Below are 18,098 nucleotides of genomic sequence, written 5' to 3'. Positions count from 1 at the left end.
TTCTCTCCTCCATCTCTCTCTCACACGCTCCCTCTCCCTCTCTCCCTTTCTCTTTCTCTCCCCCTCTCTCAACTTTCCTCATTCCTTCATCCTTTAGACAACTTGCATTTTTTAGACAAGCAAATCACGTAAAACAGCTTGTCTCGCTCTCTGTCTGCTCTGTTTTGATTTCCTCCACTGTCTCTTCGTCTTTCTATCTATCTCTCTGTCTCTCCCTTGTCTTTCCTCCCTTTCTCTCTCTCGCTCTCTCACACCTTTCTCTCACACTCCCCTCCCTCCTCTTCCTCTCTCTCCCTCTCCCCCATCTTTCCATCACAAGCTCCCTCTCTCCCCCTCTCTCAAGTTTCCTTATTCCATTTTCTGCACCCGGACTTTCTCCCTCATTTATCACCATTATGGCTAAATCCCTTCCAAGCCCAAGTAATCCAGAAGCGTTGTTTTCCTCCTCCTTTTCCTCCTCGTCCTTGTCCTCCTCCTCTTCGTTCTCCTTAGTTTCCTCCTCCTCCTCCTCCTCCTTCTTCTTCTCTCCGTCGTTCTTACTCCTCCTCCTTCTCCTCCTCCTCCTCCAATTACTCTCATTCAGCCTTTTCTTCAACTTCTTCATCCTCCTCCATCTCCTTCTCCTCATCCTTTCCTTCCTTCTCAGTCTCATTCGTTCTTTCCTTCCACTTCCCCGTCCTCCTCCTCCTCCTCCTCTTCCTCCTCCTCCTCCTCCTCCTCCCTCTTCCACCATGACAGACGGGTTTAATGGTTATTCTACGCAGGGTTTACATTTAGGGTTAATTCTGATGACATGGGAAATATTCTTGGGGAAAATCCTGAACAGCAGCATAGGGAGACAATGGACTGAAGGGGGAAAAGTAGACTGAAGGGGAAAGGGGAAAAAAGGGGGAAAGGGGAAAGGGGGAAAAATGAAGGAAAAAAGGGAAAAGGGGAAAATAAGTAAAAAGGAGACAAGGGGGAAAAAAGGATAAAAAAGTAGATTGAAGGGGGAAAAAGTAGACTGCAGGGAAAATGGGGAAAAAATGGAAAAGGGGGAAAAAAAGTAGACAAGGAGAAAAAGTAGACTGAATAAAAAATGGGAAAAAATAAAAAAGGGAGAGGAAAAAAGGGGAAAAAAGGATAAAAAAGTAGATTGAAGGGGGAAAAAGTAGACTGCAGGAAAAATGGGGAAAAAATGGAAAAGGGGGAAAAAGAAGAAAAAATGAGAATAAGGGAAAAAAAAGAAGACAAGGAGAAAAAGTAGACTGAATAAAAAATGGGGAAAAATAAAAAAGGGAAAGGAAAAAAGGGGAAAAAAGGATAAAAAAGTAGATTGAAGGGGAAAAAAGTAGACTGCAGGAAAAATGGGGAAAAAAGGGAAAAATGAGAATAAGGGAAAAAAAAGTAAGGGGGAAAAAGTAGACAATAAAAAATGGGTAAAAATAAAAAAAAAGGGGGAAAGAAGAAAAAGGGGAAAAAAGGGGAAAAAAAGGTAGGCTATGCGTGAGCCGGGGAGGGGAAGAGAGAGGGGAAGGAATAAAAAAGGAAGAGCAGTGACATGAAACCGAGTGAAAAAGAGAAACGCCACTACGAGTCTGAGTTTCCAGCCGAGGATTAAAAGCTTACACGGAATCACACGAAGCACAATCGGTATGGCCCAGCGCACCGTTGCCAGAATATCGTACTCGGAGCATCATATTTACAGGCTTCTCCCTCATAATTATCACCAGGAAACAATTTTTTTAACCATTTCAACGATAACAACATACAAAGCCAGTTATTGGTGCCCGGGAGACAGTTTTTTGGGTTGGAAATCGGGAAATATGAGAAACTGAGTACGATAATCTGGCAGCTTTGGCCCAGAGAGAAGGAATGGGGGTAGTGGGGGGGGTCTTCATGCACACAATTTTAACGGTGCGTCATTCAGGTTCAGGCAACATCCGCGCGTGCTGAAAGTGCGCGTATAAACAACATCCCTTAACCAATAATGAAAGGAAAGGATGCAAATAAGTAGAGTAAAGCCCCGTTCACACCGTGCCGACTCTGGCGCCACGATAACCCAGCAACTCGGGGTATACGATCGTCTTGGGTGTGAAGTCTTGATGTGAAAGGGTCGCACATGGTCGGAAAGAGGTCTAGAAACGATCGCCAGATGCTGATTCGGCACAGTGTGAAGGGGGCTAAAAGTCGCTGGGTTGTCGTGGCCCAGAGTCAGAACAGTGTGAACGTGGCCTTAGACAGTGGGCGATACAACATAGGGAAGTGTACAGAGGAAGATTAAGAAGTGAGGAATAGGGAGTTTCAATTAGTGTGAAGAGGTCAGGGGAAGGTAAAAGAGGAGAGAGAGGAGAGGTTGTCGTGACCCAGAGTCGGAACAGTGTGAACGAGGCCTTAGACAGTGGACGATATAACATAGGGAAGTGTACAGAGGAGTGAGGAATAGGGAGTTTCAAGGAGTGTGAAGAGGTCAGGGGAAGGTAAGAGAGGAGAGAAAGGAAAAAAAAAAAAAAAACACATTCGTAAAGGAAGGAAATACTGAATAAATAACGAATATGCAGTATAACCAGACTGAGATCTTAACCTCCACGTCGGCCGGGCACCGAAAGGATAAATTGCGCGTCTTCGAAGAGGGTGTGTGTCTCTTGGGAAGGGATGAAACAGAGGTGCCAGAACGTTAATTGCCCTTTCCTTCACCCCCCAACACACACACACACACACACACACACACACACACATAAGAAGGGTTCCCAGCTGGTTCAGATCTCAGACGCACTCACCCGAAGCTCCGAAGCAACTCGAACACTTTCAAATGACACACTCGACTTTTGAGAATGACATCAGTTTGAGGCTTTGGAAGAGGCTATACAGAAACTGACCTATAAGTTACTGACCACTAATGATGCATGTTTTCGAGAGAGGTTGGTAACTTAGTGGCGCTTATCTGCTAAAGACTGTTATTTCTGAGTATTTCCTTTGCTCCTTGGCGTTTTATGATAGTTATCGGTTATCGTTTTTTTTTTTTTGTACCTATTTTCTTTGTCTTCCTCGCTTTTTCTTGTTTTTACACAATTTTATGATAGTTTTCACTCCACCGAGGTCCAGACTTATTTTTTTCTGGATATTTTTTTTTTTTTTTTTACTCTTAACTTGCGTATTTTCTTTCAAGGGTTATCGTATTTGTTAACGTATCCGTACAATAATTATCACGCGTGGAAGGCAACGTTATCAGATTGTCGTACTCAGACTCTTATATTTGCCGATTTCAGACACAAAAACTGTCTCCTCCGTCCCATTAACTCGATTGATTCATAGTCATCGTTAAAATCGTTAATTATTGATGTTTGTTTGCTATGGTTATGCTTCAGAAACCGGAAAATACAATGTTGTGAGTACGATAATCTGGTGCCGCTGGTGGCAGGGTTTGTTTACAGTGTGGCGAGGCGGTCAGGGCGGAAGGATCTTCGCTTTTTCTCCTTATTTTCCATCACACAGGGACCGATAAGGGAGCCAGCCGCCCGAGACACTGACGGAGAAGAGGATAAGAGGCCTGGCGGGGCGCGGCATGGCACGGGGGAGCTAGGGGCTACAAGGACGGGACAGGAGCAGGCTATCGTTGGTCAGGTCAGTTCATGGTAACGTCTTGCGGAGCGTCTCGGCGCCTCGCCTCGCCTGTCTGGAAAGTCCCCTAGAAGTTGTCGGGGCTAATGTTGACGAAGGGGTAGCCACCTCCCGCGAAGTTAATACCTACACTATGGATATTTTTTTGGTCCCTGAATGCAGTGCAGTAACGAATGACTCCCAAGTCCCCTGTGACATTAAGTTCAAAATCAAGACCCCGGAAAATAGAAGGGGGGGATCGAGCGGGGGCAAAGGCCTCTCATTAGGGGGAATGAAGGGGGGCGAAGCATCTCCATTATCAAGGGATTCAGTGGGGACTAAGCCCCCATTGTTAAGGGGGTTGAGGGAGGTCCCCCTGTTAAGGAGTTGAGAGGGGTGAAGCCCCATTAGGTAAGTTCCAGCAGATCAGGTTAGCTTAAATTTATTTGGCATGTGGTGTGGGCCAGCAGTAACATACAGCACGGGACAGGGTGAGGAGGGGGCTGGGCGGTGGCAGGAGGGGTCCACAACATTGGCCAGTTATAACGGGTGGGAGTGGGGCAGTGGCAGGTGCACCCCAAGCATTGAAAAATCAATCATTTAGTGACGTTTGCAAAATAAAACTATCTCCATAATATAAATCATCATATTTTGCCCAGAAATAAAGTCTCAAAATTAGTGGGCTACCCTTTCTTCAATATTCCCCATTGCTGGGATTTTGCTCTGCCACACAGTCCCAACACCTACTTCTTTCTCTGTGTTACCTATAGCTAACATGAAAGGAAAAGATTGGTGTTGGGACTGTGTGGCAGGGAGGAAATAACCCAAATCTGATTCCACTATACTAGTAATATCACAAAAATGTGTAAAACTCAACATTTTACTCAGCTGTTGGAAAGTGTGTTGTAGTTAAGATACTATAAATTACTTTGTGTACTTGGGGTTAAGGGAGTTTACTCATACAGTGTGGAATGGATAATTATAGATGTGTTGTATTTGATTGATTTAAAATGCATTGCTTAGCTGGTAGGTTTTTGTCTATATAGAACTTAAAAGCTCATAATTTTACTATGCTTAAACTCTAAACAGGGAAGAAGTTCAGTTAGCGCATCAAGATGGCTCAGTACAAGGGGGCGGCCAGTGAGGCTGGCCGGGCAATGCAGATCAAGAAGCGGAGAGAGAGGGAGCAGGAGGAAATGGAGCAAAAGAAAAGGAAGCTGGAAGAAACACTTAAAATAAACAAAATAGAAAACAAATTTGCTGTCCATTATGATGCAGTGGAACAACAACTCAAGGTAAATATCATACCTGAAAGGCAGTCTGTAAATAGGTATATACTCTGGAGTCACTGGAATGCTTGATAATATTTTCTCTTTAGTGTTTGTCTTAAGGAAGAGGAGCTTCAGAATATTATGCTTTCCTATCTTCCTCCAGAGCTCTACTATTGGTCTTGTGACATTGAATGAGATGAAAGCAAAGCAAGAGGATGTTGTTAAAGAAAGGGAGAAGGAGCTTGCCCGTAAAATAAGGGAACAAGAAAAGTTACTGAAGAAAGAGATTGAAGCCAAGCAAGCCAAGAAGAAAGAGCAGAGAGAAAAGGTAAGTTGGAAGAAGAAGGATGAAGTCATATCAACTACAGTACAAAAAGAAACATTACTAATTGAAATGGTTGGAAACAAAAGTTATTTTTTTTATTAAATAAAAGTTTCATACATTCACAGATTGCCAAGCTCAGTTTCTGCCCAGATGATGATGAAGATGAGGAAGATGATAGCAGCACAGAGGACAACAGCAAAGAGGAGGAGAGTGACCAGTACAGCAGTGAGGGGGAGCCGGAGAAAGGCTTCAAGATGATCAAGAACCCGGATGTGGACACCAGCTTCCTGCCTGACCGAGACAGAGAGGATGCTGAGAATAGACTGAGAGAAGAGCTGAGACAGGTAAGGGGAAATGTGGCCGAGTTGTGTTGAGAGTAAGCAATGAAAAATTGGACACTAAGTATTGGAGAACATCCCAATTTGTAAAGAAATTTATATACTTTTGAAAGGAGAAGGAAAGAAAGGGAAATGATAAATTCAACCAAAATTATCCTTAGAAAACTGACAGTGAGTCCAAGAAGTATGTATATAAATATTATAAAATGAAAATATAAAGGAGTTTGCAAATAATTGATGTTATGGAAAAGGAGTTTGTAAATAAGGAAAACATCAAATGCCTCGGCTATTTTAACTCCAGTAAGTAGATTTTTTGGAGGGGGCAGGGCATCAGAGCTAAAGATGAATGGATTGTAATTATGTTGATGACCCTATTGGCTGCAGCAATGGGTGGCCAAACAGGAGGCCATGAAGAATGAGGAGATAGAGATCACCTTCAGCTACTGGGATGGCTCAGGCCACCGACGCTCTGTGAGGATGAAGAAAGGTGAGGAACTTGTATCTGACTCCTTTTTTTCACTTCTCTTAAACTGCTCTTAATATTTTTCATGTATTTCATTCATCCTCACCTCACAGCCACCACTTAACAGTCCTCCTCATCTACTTTCACAGGCAACAGTGTGTACCAGTTCTTGCAGAGAGGCCTGGAGATCCTGCGGAAGGAGTTCAACGAGCTGCGTTCTGTGTCTGCCGACCACTTAATGTACATCAAAGAGGATCTCATCATCCCCCATCACTACACCTTCTATGACTTTATCGTTAACAAGGTTCGTGGCATCATTAATGTTATGCAGGGACTAAATATGATGAAAAATCCTGTTGTTACATACTGAGTGAATAAGGTGAAAAATGCCATGCTTGCTGACATAAACTTAATATATAGAGGAAAATGATACTATATTATGATGTACAGAGTTATTATGCCAAGAAAAGGCAGCTATTTGATTAAAAAATCCTACTAAGCTTCATACTGAGTGATTAAGATGAAATATGCCACTTTGCTGACACAGACTAAAGATATTGAGGAATAATTATGCTATATTATGGTGTAGCTACAGACTCATTATGTCAAGAAAAGGCTACTACTTGAGTCATCTCCCAACAGGCCCGAGGCAAGAGTGGTCCGCTCTTCCACTTTGACGTCCACGATGATGTGCGGCTCGTCAGCGATGCATCGGTGGAGAAGGAGGAGTCACATGCAGGTGAGTGGGGGACTGCACACTTCATTCATGCTAAGGTTGTTGCTATCGTTGCCTTTGTTATCTGTCATTATCACTTTGCCCGAGTCACCTTGTTTACCTGCACTTTTCTAATGGACAGCATCACCATCATTATCATTATCAAAGACCCTGAGTCCTGAAGAGGCAAGGGAATGAAAACTGTGGCACCTCAGGCTAGCAGTGTTTACAGCATGGCCCTCCTCCGGCAGGCAAGGTTGTGATGCGCACTTGGTATGAGAGGAATAAGCACATTTTCCCTGCCAGCCGATGGGAGCCGTATGACCCGCAGAAGAACTATGAGAAGTACACCATTAAGGACAAGAACAAGAAAAAGTAGAGACGTATCATGGGTATTCATTAACAAGTACAAAGTCAGAGTGTGTCCCTCAACTGCCAGCCCCTGCAGAGGCCACTGATTGCTCTGTACACTCTGGAAAAGAAATGATTTCTTGTGTGTGTGTGTGTGTGTGTGTGTGTGTGTGTGTGTGGTTTGGTGTGGTGCCTAAAAGCTGCATATGCCTCATCACCTGGGAACACATTCATTGGGTCACCTGCAACATCAGAGCAGTTTTCTTAATCAATGTATACTCCTGCAGTTCCATATGAGCAGAAGTCTGGAAGGGCAACTGATCTTAAGTCTGGCCTTTGTCTACTGTACTCTGGGTGAGTCTGGTTTTGGAATGTGCAGGTGATACAGCAGCTCTAGGATCCTTCCAAATGTGTTAAGAAGACTAAAGACTTGTTTACATGGTGATAATTTCTCACATAAAGGGGCTACTACACTGGGCAAATTTTCCGTGGATCTTCAGTCAAACCATGATTTCCGCTAGCGTGGTTCTCTTTTGTTTCTTGTTATTGCTGCTGCTGCTGATGGTGAGTAATGCTGTCATCCTCTGGTGAAATCTAACACAGCTTTGGAAGATCGTGGACACCTCAGAAAGCCACAGAAATATGAGGACCACGCCAACAGAAATCTTGGTTTGACTGAAGATCCACGGAAAACTTGCCCAGTGTAATAATCCCTTTAGGCTCTCTCAGAAAGGAGAAAAGCACATTAAAATGGTGCTTGGAAAAGTGTTGGCTGGGATGGTGAAAGGGTTGGCTTGGTCAGCTCTTGACTTGCCAGAGCAGCAAAGAAGGGCATGAAAGATGTGTTAGTGTGGCACTCAACTTAAGCACATCGGCCTTTAAGCCTGTAACAGTAACCTCCCAGCGAGAGGTGTGACCATAAGTGGAGAAAGTTGTTGCTTTCGTGAGTAATGTGTGGGCCTTGCTGACTATGTAAAGGTGTCCCTCAAAACAGACTTTATCCACCCTGACATCTTATCCCGGTAGCAGCGGGGATCATGTTTCTTAATGGTCCCTCCAAGCGAGAAAAATGAGAAATAATCACCCCTCCCACAAACCATTTCATGATATATATCAAAGCATTTGTGATCAGATTATGTATCATCTATTTTGGGGGGTTTATATCATGGCACAAATTTGGCCCGGTAAAGCTACAAATTTGGCCCGTCACTTCTACCGGGTTAAGGCTTACTAAAGTCTAGCAGCAAAAAGTTGACATACATTTTTATTTTATTTTTATTTATTTATTATATTTTTTTAGCGTATGTAGTTGTAGCTCTAGGTAAATTATCTGCATTTTTACGACAATTATGCTCATTACAACAACTGGGGAAATTGCTTTCAGTAATGATGTAACCTGACTTTTCTTTTGATTTTAGGAACTGTATATACCTGTTTGGAAGCTAAGCAAGGTGATGTGGTATATGTCCCGATAGAAATCTTTATCATTATTTTGTTTTCCCAACACTCTGGGAAACTGCAGTAGTATTTATTTTTTGTTTTTTTTAGTGGACACGTTTGCCCTTCCCAAGCCTCCTTATCATTCCTAATAGTAGTGTTGTTGCTTTTTAACACCTGACTGCTTCTTTATTAGTAAAATTTGGGATTACCCAGGTATGAATGTTTGGAAACATTTATAAGTCACATCTCTTGAAGTAGTGGATGTGTCACTTATGAACCTGTTTGTTCCTTGGCCAAACCTATTCTGTATTTCCTTGAAAATATTTTTCCTATATTAATTCTAAACACTATTTTTTATTCTGCTTTTTAATTCATACCCCTATTAAGTATGTAAACAGATATTTATCTCTACAATGGTTGAAGCCATTTTTATACAGTACAATTAAATTATTTGGAAGATGTTTATTGAGAAGTATAGAGAGATAACAAATGTCTAGCAGCAGAACGTGAAAATCAGATGTAAGAAGGAGAGTGCCAGTGTTGGCTTGCTGAGTGGAACTGTGAAAGAAAAGTATTGAAAAAAAGGACTAAAGGGTCCAGAAAGTATGTGTTTGTGAAGTTAATGAAGGCTTAGGATGGCTGTAATACATGATTGAAAATGCATAAGAACTTTCTGTTCTGATAAACACTACATGCTATAGAGATGTTTTGACTTTTTCAAATATAAGAGTAAGGAATCAGTGGAGGTATCTTGCATATGTATATAAATAACTCACAAAGAGGTGTTTGTAGCTAACATTCCAAGGAAATCAGATACTCCAGTGAGAAAAACAGGAAGTCACCGCTGATTGCTGAGTGAGGAGGCTGAAGATTAAGGTGATATTGTGTGTTTTTCGAGGTGCAGGTGCCTCCTTGTCTCACTTCCTGTTATTGGAAGGTGCTTGCTTACTTTCTTCTAGAAGCTTTTTTTATTTCTTTTGAACAATTTTAAGCATCATTAAATATTAACCAACAATACTTTTTGTAAAGCTCCATCTGATCAAGAAATAAATCCTCACTGCCACCCACTGGGGCTCACCTTCACTGCCATGCATCATTTGTTCACTTCATTAATTTTTGTCTCGGTCCTTCATGACAAGAGCGTCCCGCACACACCACACCGTGTGGCCTGCAGGTCATGAGCCTCCACAGCTTGCCCAGTGTTGCTTACTCACCGCCTCAGGGATCAACGAGTCACCGTTGAACACAAGACACTGTTCCTTTGTGAGAGTTAGTGAAGGCACATCCTGAGTTTCAGCAGTGTAGTTTTTGGTTCACTGTATAAATAATGCAGTAAAGTTTTTGTGCATTTGGTAAATCACATTATTACTCGTAAAACTTTGCTTCATGTATGATAAAACAGACACCTGTTGTCATTCAGTTCGTAATTTGTTCAGGTAAAGTGTTGGACATGCTTCTAGTAAATAGGAGTAGTTACAATCTTACCATGTTACCTAAATAGGTTACATATATTACACATGTTGACATTAAAAGGTATCTAATAACTATCGTTTTTCTCAGTAACAACATATTATGGAGGTGAGACAAGAGCAAATGAGTACAGAATTTAAGAGCAGGAAAATTAAGGACTCCTTTGCAAGACTTTGGAGAATCAGAGTAAAATGATTAAGGAAAATATTATTACACATTTTCTATATTATTCAAATACTTGTTACAGCACTGCCCTTCTGCCTTCATGAAACTTTAACATGAAGCCTTCAGGTAATTATCAACAAAGGCAGCTAACTTAGTCCACTCCAGTATGTGGAGAAAGTGGAAGGAGAGGATGTGGAAAAGGCAAAGGACGACCAATTCCTCGCTCCTGCACCGTAACCATTAATCAGGAGCCTTGATGTGTAGAGGCAGAGGAGGAGGAACTGTGGCAAGCTAGGAGGAGCCACACGGCAAAGCAGGCAAGGGGGAGGAGCCAGTGCTAATTGGGGATAAAAGCTGCTGCAGGAAGGTGGAGTGCTGCAGTCAGTCCGTCACTCAGTCAGAGAAGCTTTCTGTGGCTGGTGACACTCGGGAGCAAGATGAGGCCAACGGTGCTGCTCCTGCTGGCGGTTTGTATTTTCTTTTCTCAGGTTGTTTTATTTCCCACGTGGAAATTCTTGATGAACTAAACAACTGTGACATTTTATTCTGATTACTAATTGGACATTCTCCAAACATTTTTTTTAGTGTTTGTAATGTAAGGCCATTATTATACACCTGCTGTTTGCACCACTTTGACAGGTTGGTTTGGTGAGCTGCATCCCCAGGGAGGGGCTTGGCAGAAGGCTTGCCAGGGACCCGTCTGCTGAGGGGGGTGGCGATGGGTCGTCTAGCCTGGCACTGCGCTCCTACATTCCTGATGGGTGAGTACTGCTTCCCTTTCCCACAAATGATGGTAATTATCAGTTGCATCCAAGGAGTACTAAGTCAGACTCAGCTATGAAGTCCTTTTGGGTGGGGCCAACATCAGGAGTTTCCTTGCCACAGCTCTCCCATGCCCTGTTCCTTCTTGGTAACTTCCCTCCATGGGGTGGCCGCAGCAGAAGTGTCTCCATCTCTCCCTGTTCTGGCACTCCCTCTCAGCACACTCAATCCTGCTACATACTTCCAACTCTCGCTCCAATACTTGCTCACCCTATTGATCCACTTCACAGGTTCTCTTCACCTGACACCCCCTCCCTCAGTCCTTCCCTCATACACTCTCTTCTCAAATTAATTCTCATTCATCTTCATCATGTGTCCAAACCATCTCAGTGTACCACGGTTCACCCGCTCCACCACTCCACAATCCATTCCTTTTGCTGTCACTCCCATATCAAACCTCTATACATGATTTTATTACTTTCTGCATCCCACCCTGAAACACCACATGCACCTCTTATATAACTAATTTCCACTGCATATATTTTTGATTGCTGGGCTGCATTCCATGTCCACATCTGTGACACATATGATAGGGTTGGCAGGATAATACTGTTCCTTATTCCCCTCTTTATCTCCATGCCCACACTTCTTCCTCTCATAACTCCAATGCACCTACTACCTGTCTGCCCTTCACTGCTCCTTCCCTCACCTCACCTTCCATACTTCCATGCAAACATTAGATTGTACCCAGATATTTAAACCCAGTCACCTCCTCCATCCTCTCTTCCCCCTGCCATATCCTACACATTGTTGTGCTCTCTGCTCTAACTCTTTACTCCTCTGCTCTCTTTCCCTCTCAAATACCATAACCTTAATCTTTCCAGCATTCACTCTCAGCTTTCTCCTCTTACACACCCTGTCAAACTCATCCACTATCCTCTGCAGCATCTTAATCTTTCCAGCATTCACTCTCAGCTTTCTCCTCTTACACACCCTGTCACACTCATCCACTATCCTCTGCAGCATCTTAATCTTTCCAGCATTCACTCTCAGCTTTCTCCTCTTACACACCCTGTCACACTCATCCACTATCCTCTGCAGCATCTCCTCATTCTCTGCCAGCAACACTGTATCATCTGCAAACAGACCTGCCATCAATGACTCCTCTGTACTTCTCACTTTCAGTCTTGGGCCCATCTCCCTCACTTTGGCTTTCATTTCTCTCATACAACCATCCATGTCAAATACCATACCAAGTCAAAGGGCCGTATTACAAGTCCAATCCAAGAAGTTTCGGGTCCCTGCAGTTATTCATTCCGAACTCTGTAGGGACCCGAAACTTCTAGGATTGAACTTGTAGTACGGCCCCTAAACTGACCTTTGTAGGGACCCGAAACTTCTCGGGTTTGACATAATACGACCCAAAATGTGCAGCTGTGATACCAAGGTCAGAGGAACGAATGAAGCTACAATCATTGTGTAGATATGATACCAAGTCAAAATGTGTAGTTATGATACCACGAACGAAGCTACATTCAATGTGTAGATATGATACCAAGTCAGAATGTGTAGTTATGATACCACGAACGAAGCTACATTCAATGTGTAGATATGATACCAAGTCAAAATGTGTAGCTATGATACCAAGGCCGGAGGAACAAACAAAGCTACAATCAATGTGTAGATATGATACCAAGTCAAAATGTGTATGGTAGTTATGATACCAAGGCCAGATAACGGGGTCGAGGCTGTCGATATGTTTGAGATAACGGGGTCGAGGCTGTCGATATGTTTGAGATAACGGGGTCGAGGCTGTCGATATGTTTGAGATAACGGGGTCGAGGCTGTCGATATGTTTGAGATAACGGGGTCGAGGCTGTCGATATGTTTGAGATAACGGGGTCGAGGCTGTCGATATGTTTGAGATAACGGGGTCGAGGCTGTCGATATGTTTGAGATAACGGGGTCGAGGCTGTCGATATGTTTGAGATAACGGGGTCGAGGCTGTCGATATGTTTGAGATAACGGGGTCGAGGCTGTCGATATGTTTGAGATAACGGGGTCGAGGCTGTCGATATGTTTGAGATAACGGGGTCGAGGCTGTTACCAAGGATACCAAGGCGTGACACACAGAGGAAGGAAGAAAGGTACAAGCGTATTAATATATAGATACTTGTTTACCTTGTAAATAAATTCTTTCTCTTGCCTGAAAAGCCCACGAAAGTGAGTTGGAGCAGCTGTCATCACGAGTGGAGGTCAGGGGTCTTTGGTGCCCTTGATCACTGTCCACTAAGGTCAAAGAACAACATTGTCACATGTTATGAAACTTTTACTCATTGCTATTAAGAACAAAAAGCAACACATTCATAGCAGAATATATGAGATATAGATATATCTCATATATAAAAACAAAATTGAATACACAATGTCAAATAGTAAATAACTGACATATGAGAGAGAGAGTGATATTGGGAGTGATGCGACAGAGCTAGGGCAAGCCCCACCCAAACAGACTTCATATTTGAGTCAGATTATGGTATGTAAAAGTTAAAGACAAACAATTATGCTTACATTTCATCTGTTCTTTGTCTATGACCTGTTTGGGGTTCACCATTGCCAGTGATGGCTGAGGTCAGTCAATGGTGTCTCAAAAAGACAGCATAAGATGTGTACAGATAGTTTGGCAGTGGTGGCATGTGACTATGAGAGTGAGTTACAGGATGGCCTGGAGTCACTTGTTTAGAAAAATATGGAGAGAGGACATAGAGGGTGTGCAAGAGCAAGACAGATGTAATGTGTATATTAGAATACCTCTCAGTAAAAAGAATGAACAGGTCCTGATATTTTAGAGAAAGTGGGAGAATGTGAGGTTTTGAGTAGGAGAGGACAGCACATGAGCAGGAAAAAGTGCAGTCCTGTTATATGTTCATCCCCTTGCAAGATATATGAGGAACACCAGAACACTAGGGAGACATTGGCAGTAGAAAAGATAGTGGTCCAAGATCTCTTCCCTGCAGTAGAGATTATATGTATTAATATTTAGGCTTCTCTTATCATTACAGTTACTTTAAGAACCATGAACTTACCAGAAGGGGTTTGAAGTCTTTTTTCAAACAGATAAGAAAAAAGAAAACAAAGTATTCTAAACTGAATGGAACCAAGAAATCAGACAGTTTTATATATCTGCCTTTCAATGATAGTACAAGTCCAACACAACATGAAATGGACAACGAGTCATTTTCTGCACTTTCGAAACAGAGGTGTGTGTTGTGTGTGATTTATATTTGTTCATCTCATCTATTTGTATGTTTCCATTTTCAAGTAAGAGATAACAAAAGCAGACATCAGTAAAAAGGCAAATGAAGAGATAGTTGAAATATTAGGGTTAAGCAAACTGCAGTGTAAAAGTTACTTTTTCTTTTCCAATTTACTAAATTATTATTTAATTTTCTTCTTTACTTTTCCAGGGGCCAAGGCAATGAGCGTACAAAAAGGGGATTATTTACGAGTAAAACTAAACCTCCAAAGTAAGTGAGCCTTTGCAGAAGTGTTAAGTACAGTGGCTGATTTTTTTGTGTGTTCTTATCTTTTTGTTGCAACCTTTATAATTGTGATATTGCAGGAATGAATCATGCTTATTGTGTCTCCTCTTTAGATAGTATTTTCATCATGTTTTTAATCATATTTTCATATATTTATATAATACTTTTCATATTATATTTTTCTTTAAAACTATTAGTGTCTTTGCACACATGGCCTTTGATCACATATTCTACTGACCAATTGCCATGCCTGGAAAGCTCAATTTTCTCACATCTTTCTTTACCCTTTCTCAAATAATTATTGACCGTCTTGAGGAGCGTGGTAATGTTTTTGTCTTTGTTTGTTTATGGTACTAAGATTTCCAGAAAGGGCTTGCTTAGAAGATTTTTAAGCAGAGTGGGATAACATGAGTATGAAAACAGACATTAAATACCTTAACAATCCTAAATTCACAGATGACATAATGTTACTTATTGAGTCTGATCCAATTTAGAGGATGACTGAAGAACTTGACAGTCTGAAAATATTCATCAAGATGACTGTGAAGGAAACAAAGGTAATGTTTAACAATCCTTTGGAAGGACAGGAAATAATAACAGGGAAAAAAACACTTGAGAGAGTAGAGGAATACACTGAAACATTTCATGATAACCCAGACCACAAAAAAGAACATCAGAAAGTGAGTAAAAAATGAGAGTGAATACTTTTGGTAAACAGTAATGTCATGACTTGCAGCCTGCCACTCACTGTGAGGAGAAAGGTGTGTCATCAGTGTATCTTGCCAATCGCAACATACTCTTCAGAAAATTTGTGCCTCACAAAATACTCACAGAGAAAGTTAAGAACACAAAAAGGAATGGAGAGAAACATGCTGAGTAAACATGGAGAGGCAGGAAGTGGCCTTCATGGATTAGAAACAGACAAAGGTTGAAAATATCTCATGACTGTTAAGAGTGTAAAATGGATTTGGGCAGGACATATCACGCATAGAATTGATTACCGATGGACCGTGAAAGTAACAAGTTGTTAATGGTTTTATTTGTAAATACGTGTTGTTGTTGTTTTATGTTTCACCTATGGCACCGGTAAGCTTTCTTGGTGTGGCCCGGTGGTCTGCCCCAGCCTAGTGTACTTTTTTATCATCTGTTTATGCTACACATACAGGAGAAAAATAGTTGTATATCCCACTAAGAAATTCAACAAACATTTATGGATCAATTATCAACCCATCGTTGACTGTTGACTTAAGAGTTGAGGAGAGGGATCAATGCATTGACTTTCCTCTTGAAGATAAATCACTAATCCTGTGATCTTCTCCTACAGGGAACCTGAAAAATGGACTTACAATCCAATCTATAAACCAAAGTGAGTATCACTGGTGATTCATTGATAATATATTTTATTGTACCTGTTATGCATGGAACTTTCCATATCAGTCAAGAATCACATGACATGATATTCATGATATTCCTTCTCTGTTTTAAGTTTATCCATGCTTTAGCTTTCTTTGCTTTGCTTCCAGACATCTTGTATTAAACCACTTTTTTTTCCCTCTTTTCTTTATCACATAATATGGCACCCACTTTGCACACCTTCATTATAAATTTTAAGGAAGTAGTCATATTTTTGTCATAATTTTTCAGTCTCTTTCATTTCTGACCAGTTTATGCTGCCAAAAAAGGCTCATAAATCACTATACCTAGCTCTATTTCAATTTCTTCTTTTTTCCTTATGGTTCTCTACAGTACCCTCCTGAGTTTCACGCTTGTTTTGCTCTGAAGGTATAGCGCTAAACTTGTGGATTGTGAAACTCGGGGTATTGAAAACACTGAAAAAGTGCTTATTTGTTTCGGCCTGTGGAGAAGCTGACTTTTTTTTCTACTTTACTCCCTTGTTATCTCAAAATACATACCTTGGAAAAAGGAAGATAATCTGAAGAGAGAACGGGTCGTTTTGAAGACGCAGCTGAAGGAGGCTTCCTTACGATTGGGTGATAGTTCTAAAAACACGCTTGTGACATCATCGCTGCCACTCACCCAATCAGTGGCTTCTAACTATGACGAAATGAAAGCTTTGTGAATCTGAAGTCAACGTTAATAGTTAAATCAATAGTTTGTAGTTATTACCGCAGGCCATTAGCACGCAGCTCCGTGAATCCTGCCCCAGCATGTGTAAACACGGTCACCCAACCGCTAGTTTCTCAGGAATTTTGTACAAAGATTCAAAGTTGGCTGCATTTCACGGGAAACTCATTGAAATTCTAGTCAGAATCTCAGTCACCAACATGTCGGTTATTTTCTCACGAGGTCGGTAAGTTGTAGTAACAAGAAGAGCATGTCAGCTGATCGGTCCTTTAACTATCTGTGCATTTATTCGAGTACCACAATGAATTCCGTGAAGCTAGATAAGCTTGGAGTAACCAGGTTGATTAGATCTTGGAATTGTCTTGTCCAAACATAGAGGAGTGGTATACATTATCTCATTACTCATTACTAATCATGTGATCTCTTACAGGAAATATTCTGAATGTCTGGAGTATCTTTTTGATCAAATCACAGCCAATAAAGAGTTGAAGAACCTTGTTGATAAATAGTGAGTATCACTGGTGATTCATTGTTAATACATTTCATTATACCTAGCTATGTGTTCATATGACTATTCCAATTTATATTGTCATGATATTTTTCCATAGTTTCTATAGGTGTATCTTTGAATCTATGCATTCTTTTGCACACATGGGTATCTAGTTTCATTCTACTGCTCACTTCTACCTATCTACAGGGTGGCGCACAAAAAGAGGAACAAAAATAAAGACTCATATTTTTGAGAGAAATATATATATTTTTTTTTTCAGGTGAGTTGCAGAGCAGACCTGTAACTTTTATCTGCTAACAAGATGGACTACTACAAGCATTTTTTGGTGGAAGAGAGGATACAGATTGTGGAACTGTATTTTGCAACAAAGTCACCGACTTTTGTTCAGAGGCAATTTCAACGCGAATGCCCTGGGAAGAAAATTCTCCACTGGCATACGATCACACATTTGGTAGAGAAGTTTAGAGACACTGGAAGTGTGGTTAACAATAACAAAGGCCATAGTGGCCCAAAGTTCACAGTGAGGACGCCGGCTCGTGTTCAAGACGTCAGGGACCAGTTGGAACAGTCGCCCCGCAAGTCCACCAGACAGCTGTCACACCAAGTGGGGATTTCCAAATCTGTGCAACGAGTCATTCACAGCGATTTGAAACTGTTCCCCTACAAAGTGCAGATTCTTCAAGACCTCTGAGCATAGAAAACACGACTGTATGGTGTGTTGTTGGAAAGAACGGTATCTTTGGCACATCCTTTTTTTAAGATGATGATGGTCATCGGGTGACGGTGGATTCTGAGCGATACATTGACATGCTACGGAGGCGCTTCATTCCAGCATTAAGGAGGAGGAGGGCATTTGACTTGAACACAGTTGTGTTTCAACAGGATGGTGCACCACCTCACTGTTCCAACTGGTCCCTGACATCTTGAACATGAGCCAGCGTCCTCGGTGTGAACTTTGGGCCACTGTGGCCTTTGTTATTGTTAACCACACTTCCAGTGTCTCTAAACTTCTCTACCAAACGTGTGATAGTATGCCGGTGGGGAATTTTCTTCCCAGGGTATTCCCGTCGAAATTGCCTCT

The 18,098-nt window shown here is 41.7% G+C and overlaps 1 protein-coding gene across 4 annotated transcripts in view; it reads left to right on the top strand.

Moving 5' to 3' along the window:
- The first annotated feature begins 3,394 nt into the window (after positions 1-3,394).
- LOC126998082 (protein FAM50A-like) overlaps positions 3,395-18,098 on the top strand; it is a 33,352-nt gene continuing 18,648 nt past the window's right edge. The window contains exons 1-12 of one of the 4 annotated variants that reach the window (XM_050859462.1): positions 3,395-3,603; positions 4,669-4,874; positions 5,014-5,178; positions 5,301-5,519; positions 5,898-6,000; positions 6,126-6,280; positions 6,619-6,715; positions 6,943-10,584; positions 10,757-10,878; positions 14,347-14,406; positions 15,746-15,787; positions 16,937-17,014. In XM_050859462.1, coding sequence (XP_050715419.1) covers positions 4,695-4,874; positions 5,014-5,178; positions 5,301-5,519; positions 5,898-6,000; positions 6,126-6,280; positions 6,619-6,715; positions 6,943-7,070 — 1,047 coding nt within the window. In that variant the 5' untranslated portion in view covers positions 3,395-3,603; positions 4,669-4,694 and the 3' untranslated portion in view covers positions 7,071-10,584; positions 10,757-10,878; positions 14,347-14,406; positions 15,746-15,787; positions 16,937-17,014. Of the gene's footprint in view, positions 3,604-4,668; positions 4,875-5,013; positions 5,179-5,300; positions 5,520-5,897; positions 6,001-6,125; positions 6,281-6,618; positions 6,716-6,942; positions 10,585-10,756; positions 10,879-13,941; positions 14,140-14,346; positions 14,407-15,745; positions 15,788-16,936; positions 17,015-18,098 lie in introns of those variants that run through there. The other 3 variants (XM_050859459.1, XM_050859458.1, XM_050859461.1) reach the window with 3 other exon arrangements.

This window comes from Eriocheir sinensis, chromosome 13 (assembly GCF_024679095.1).
Source record: "Eriocheir sinensis breed Jianghai 21 chromosome 13, ASM2467909v1, whole genome shotgun sequence".
Lineage (NCBI taxonomy): Eukaryota > Metazoa > Arthropoda > Malacostraca > Decapoda > Varunidae > Eriocheir > Eriocheir sinensis.
Note: the sequence above shows the minus strand (reverse complement) of the source record. Positions and strands in the feature narration are given on the sequence as shown.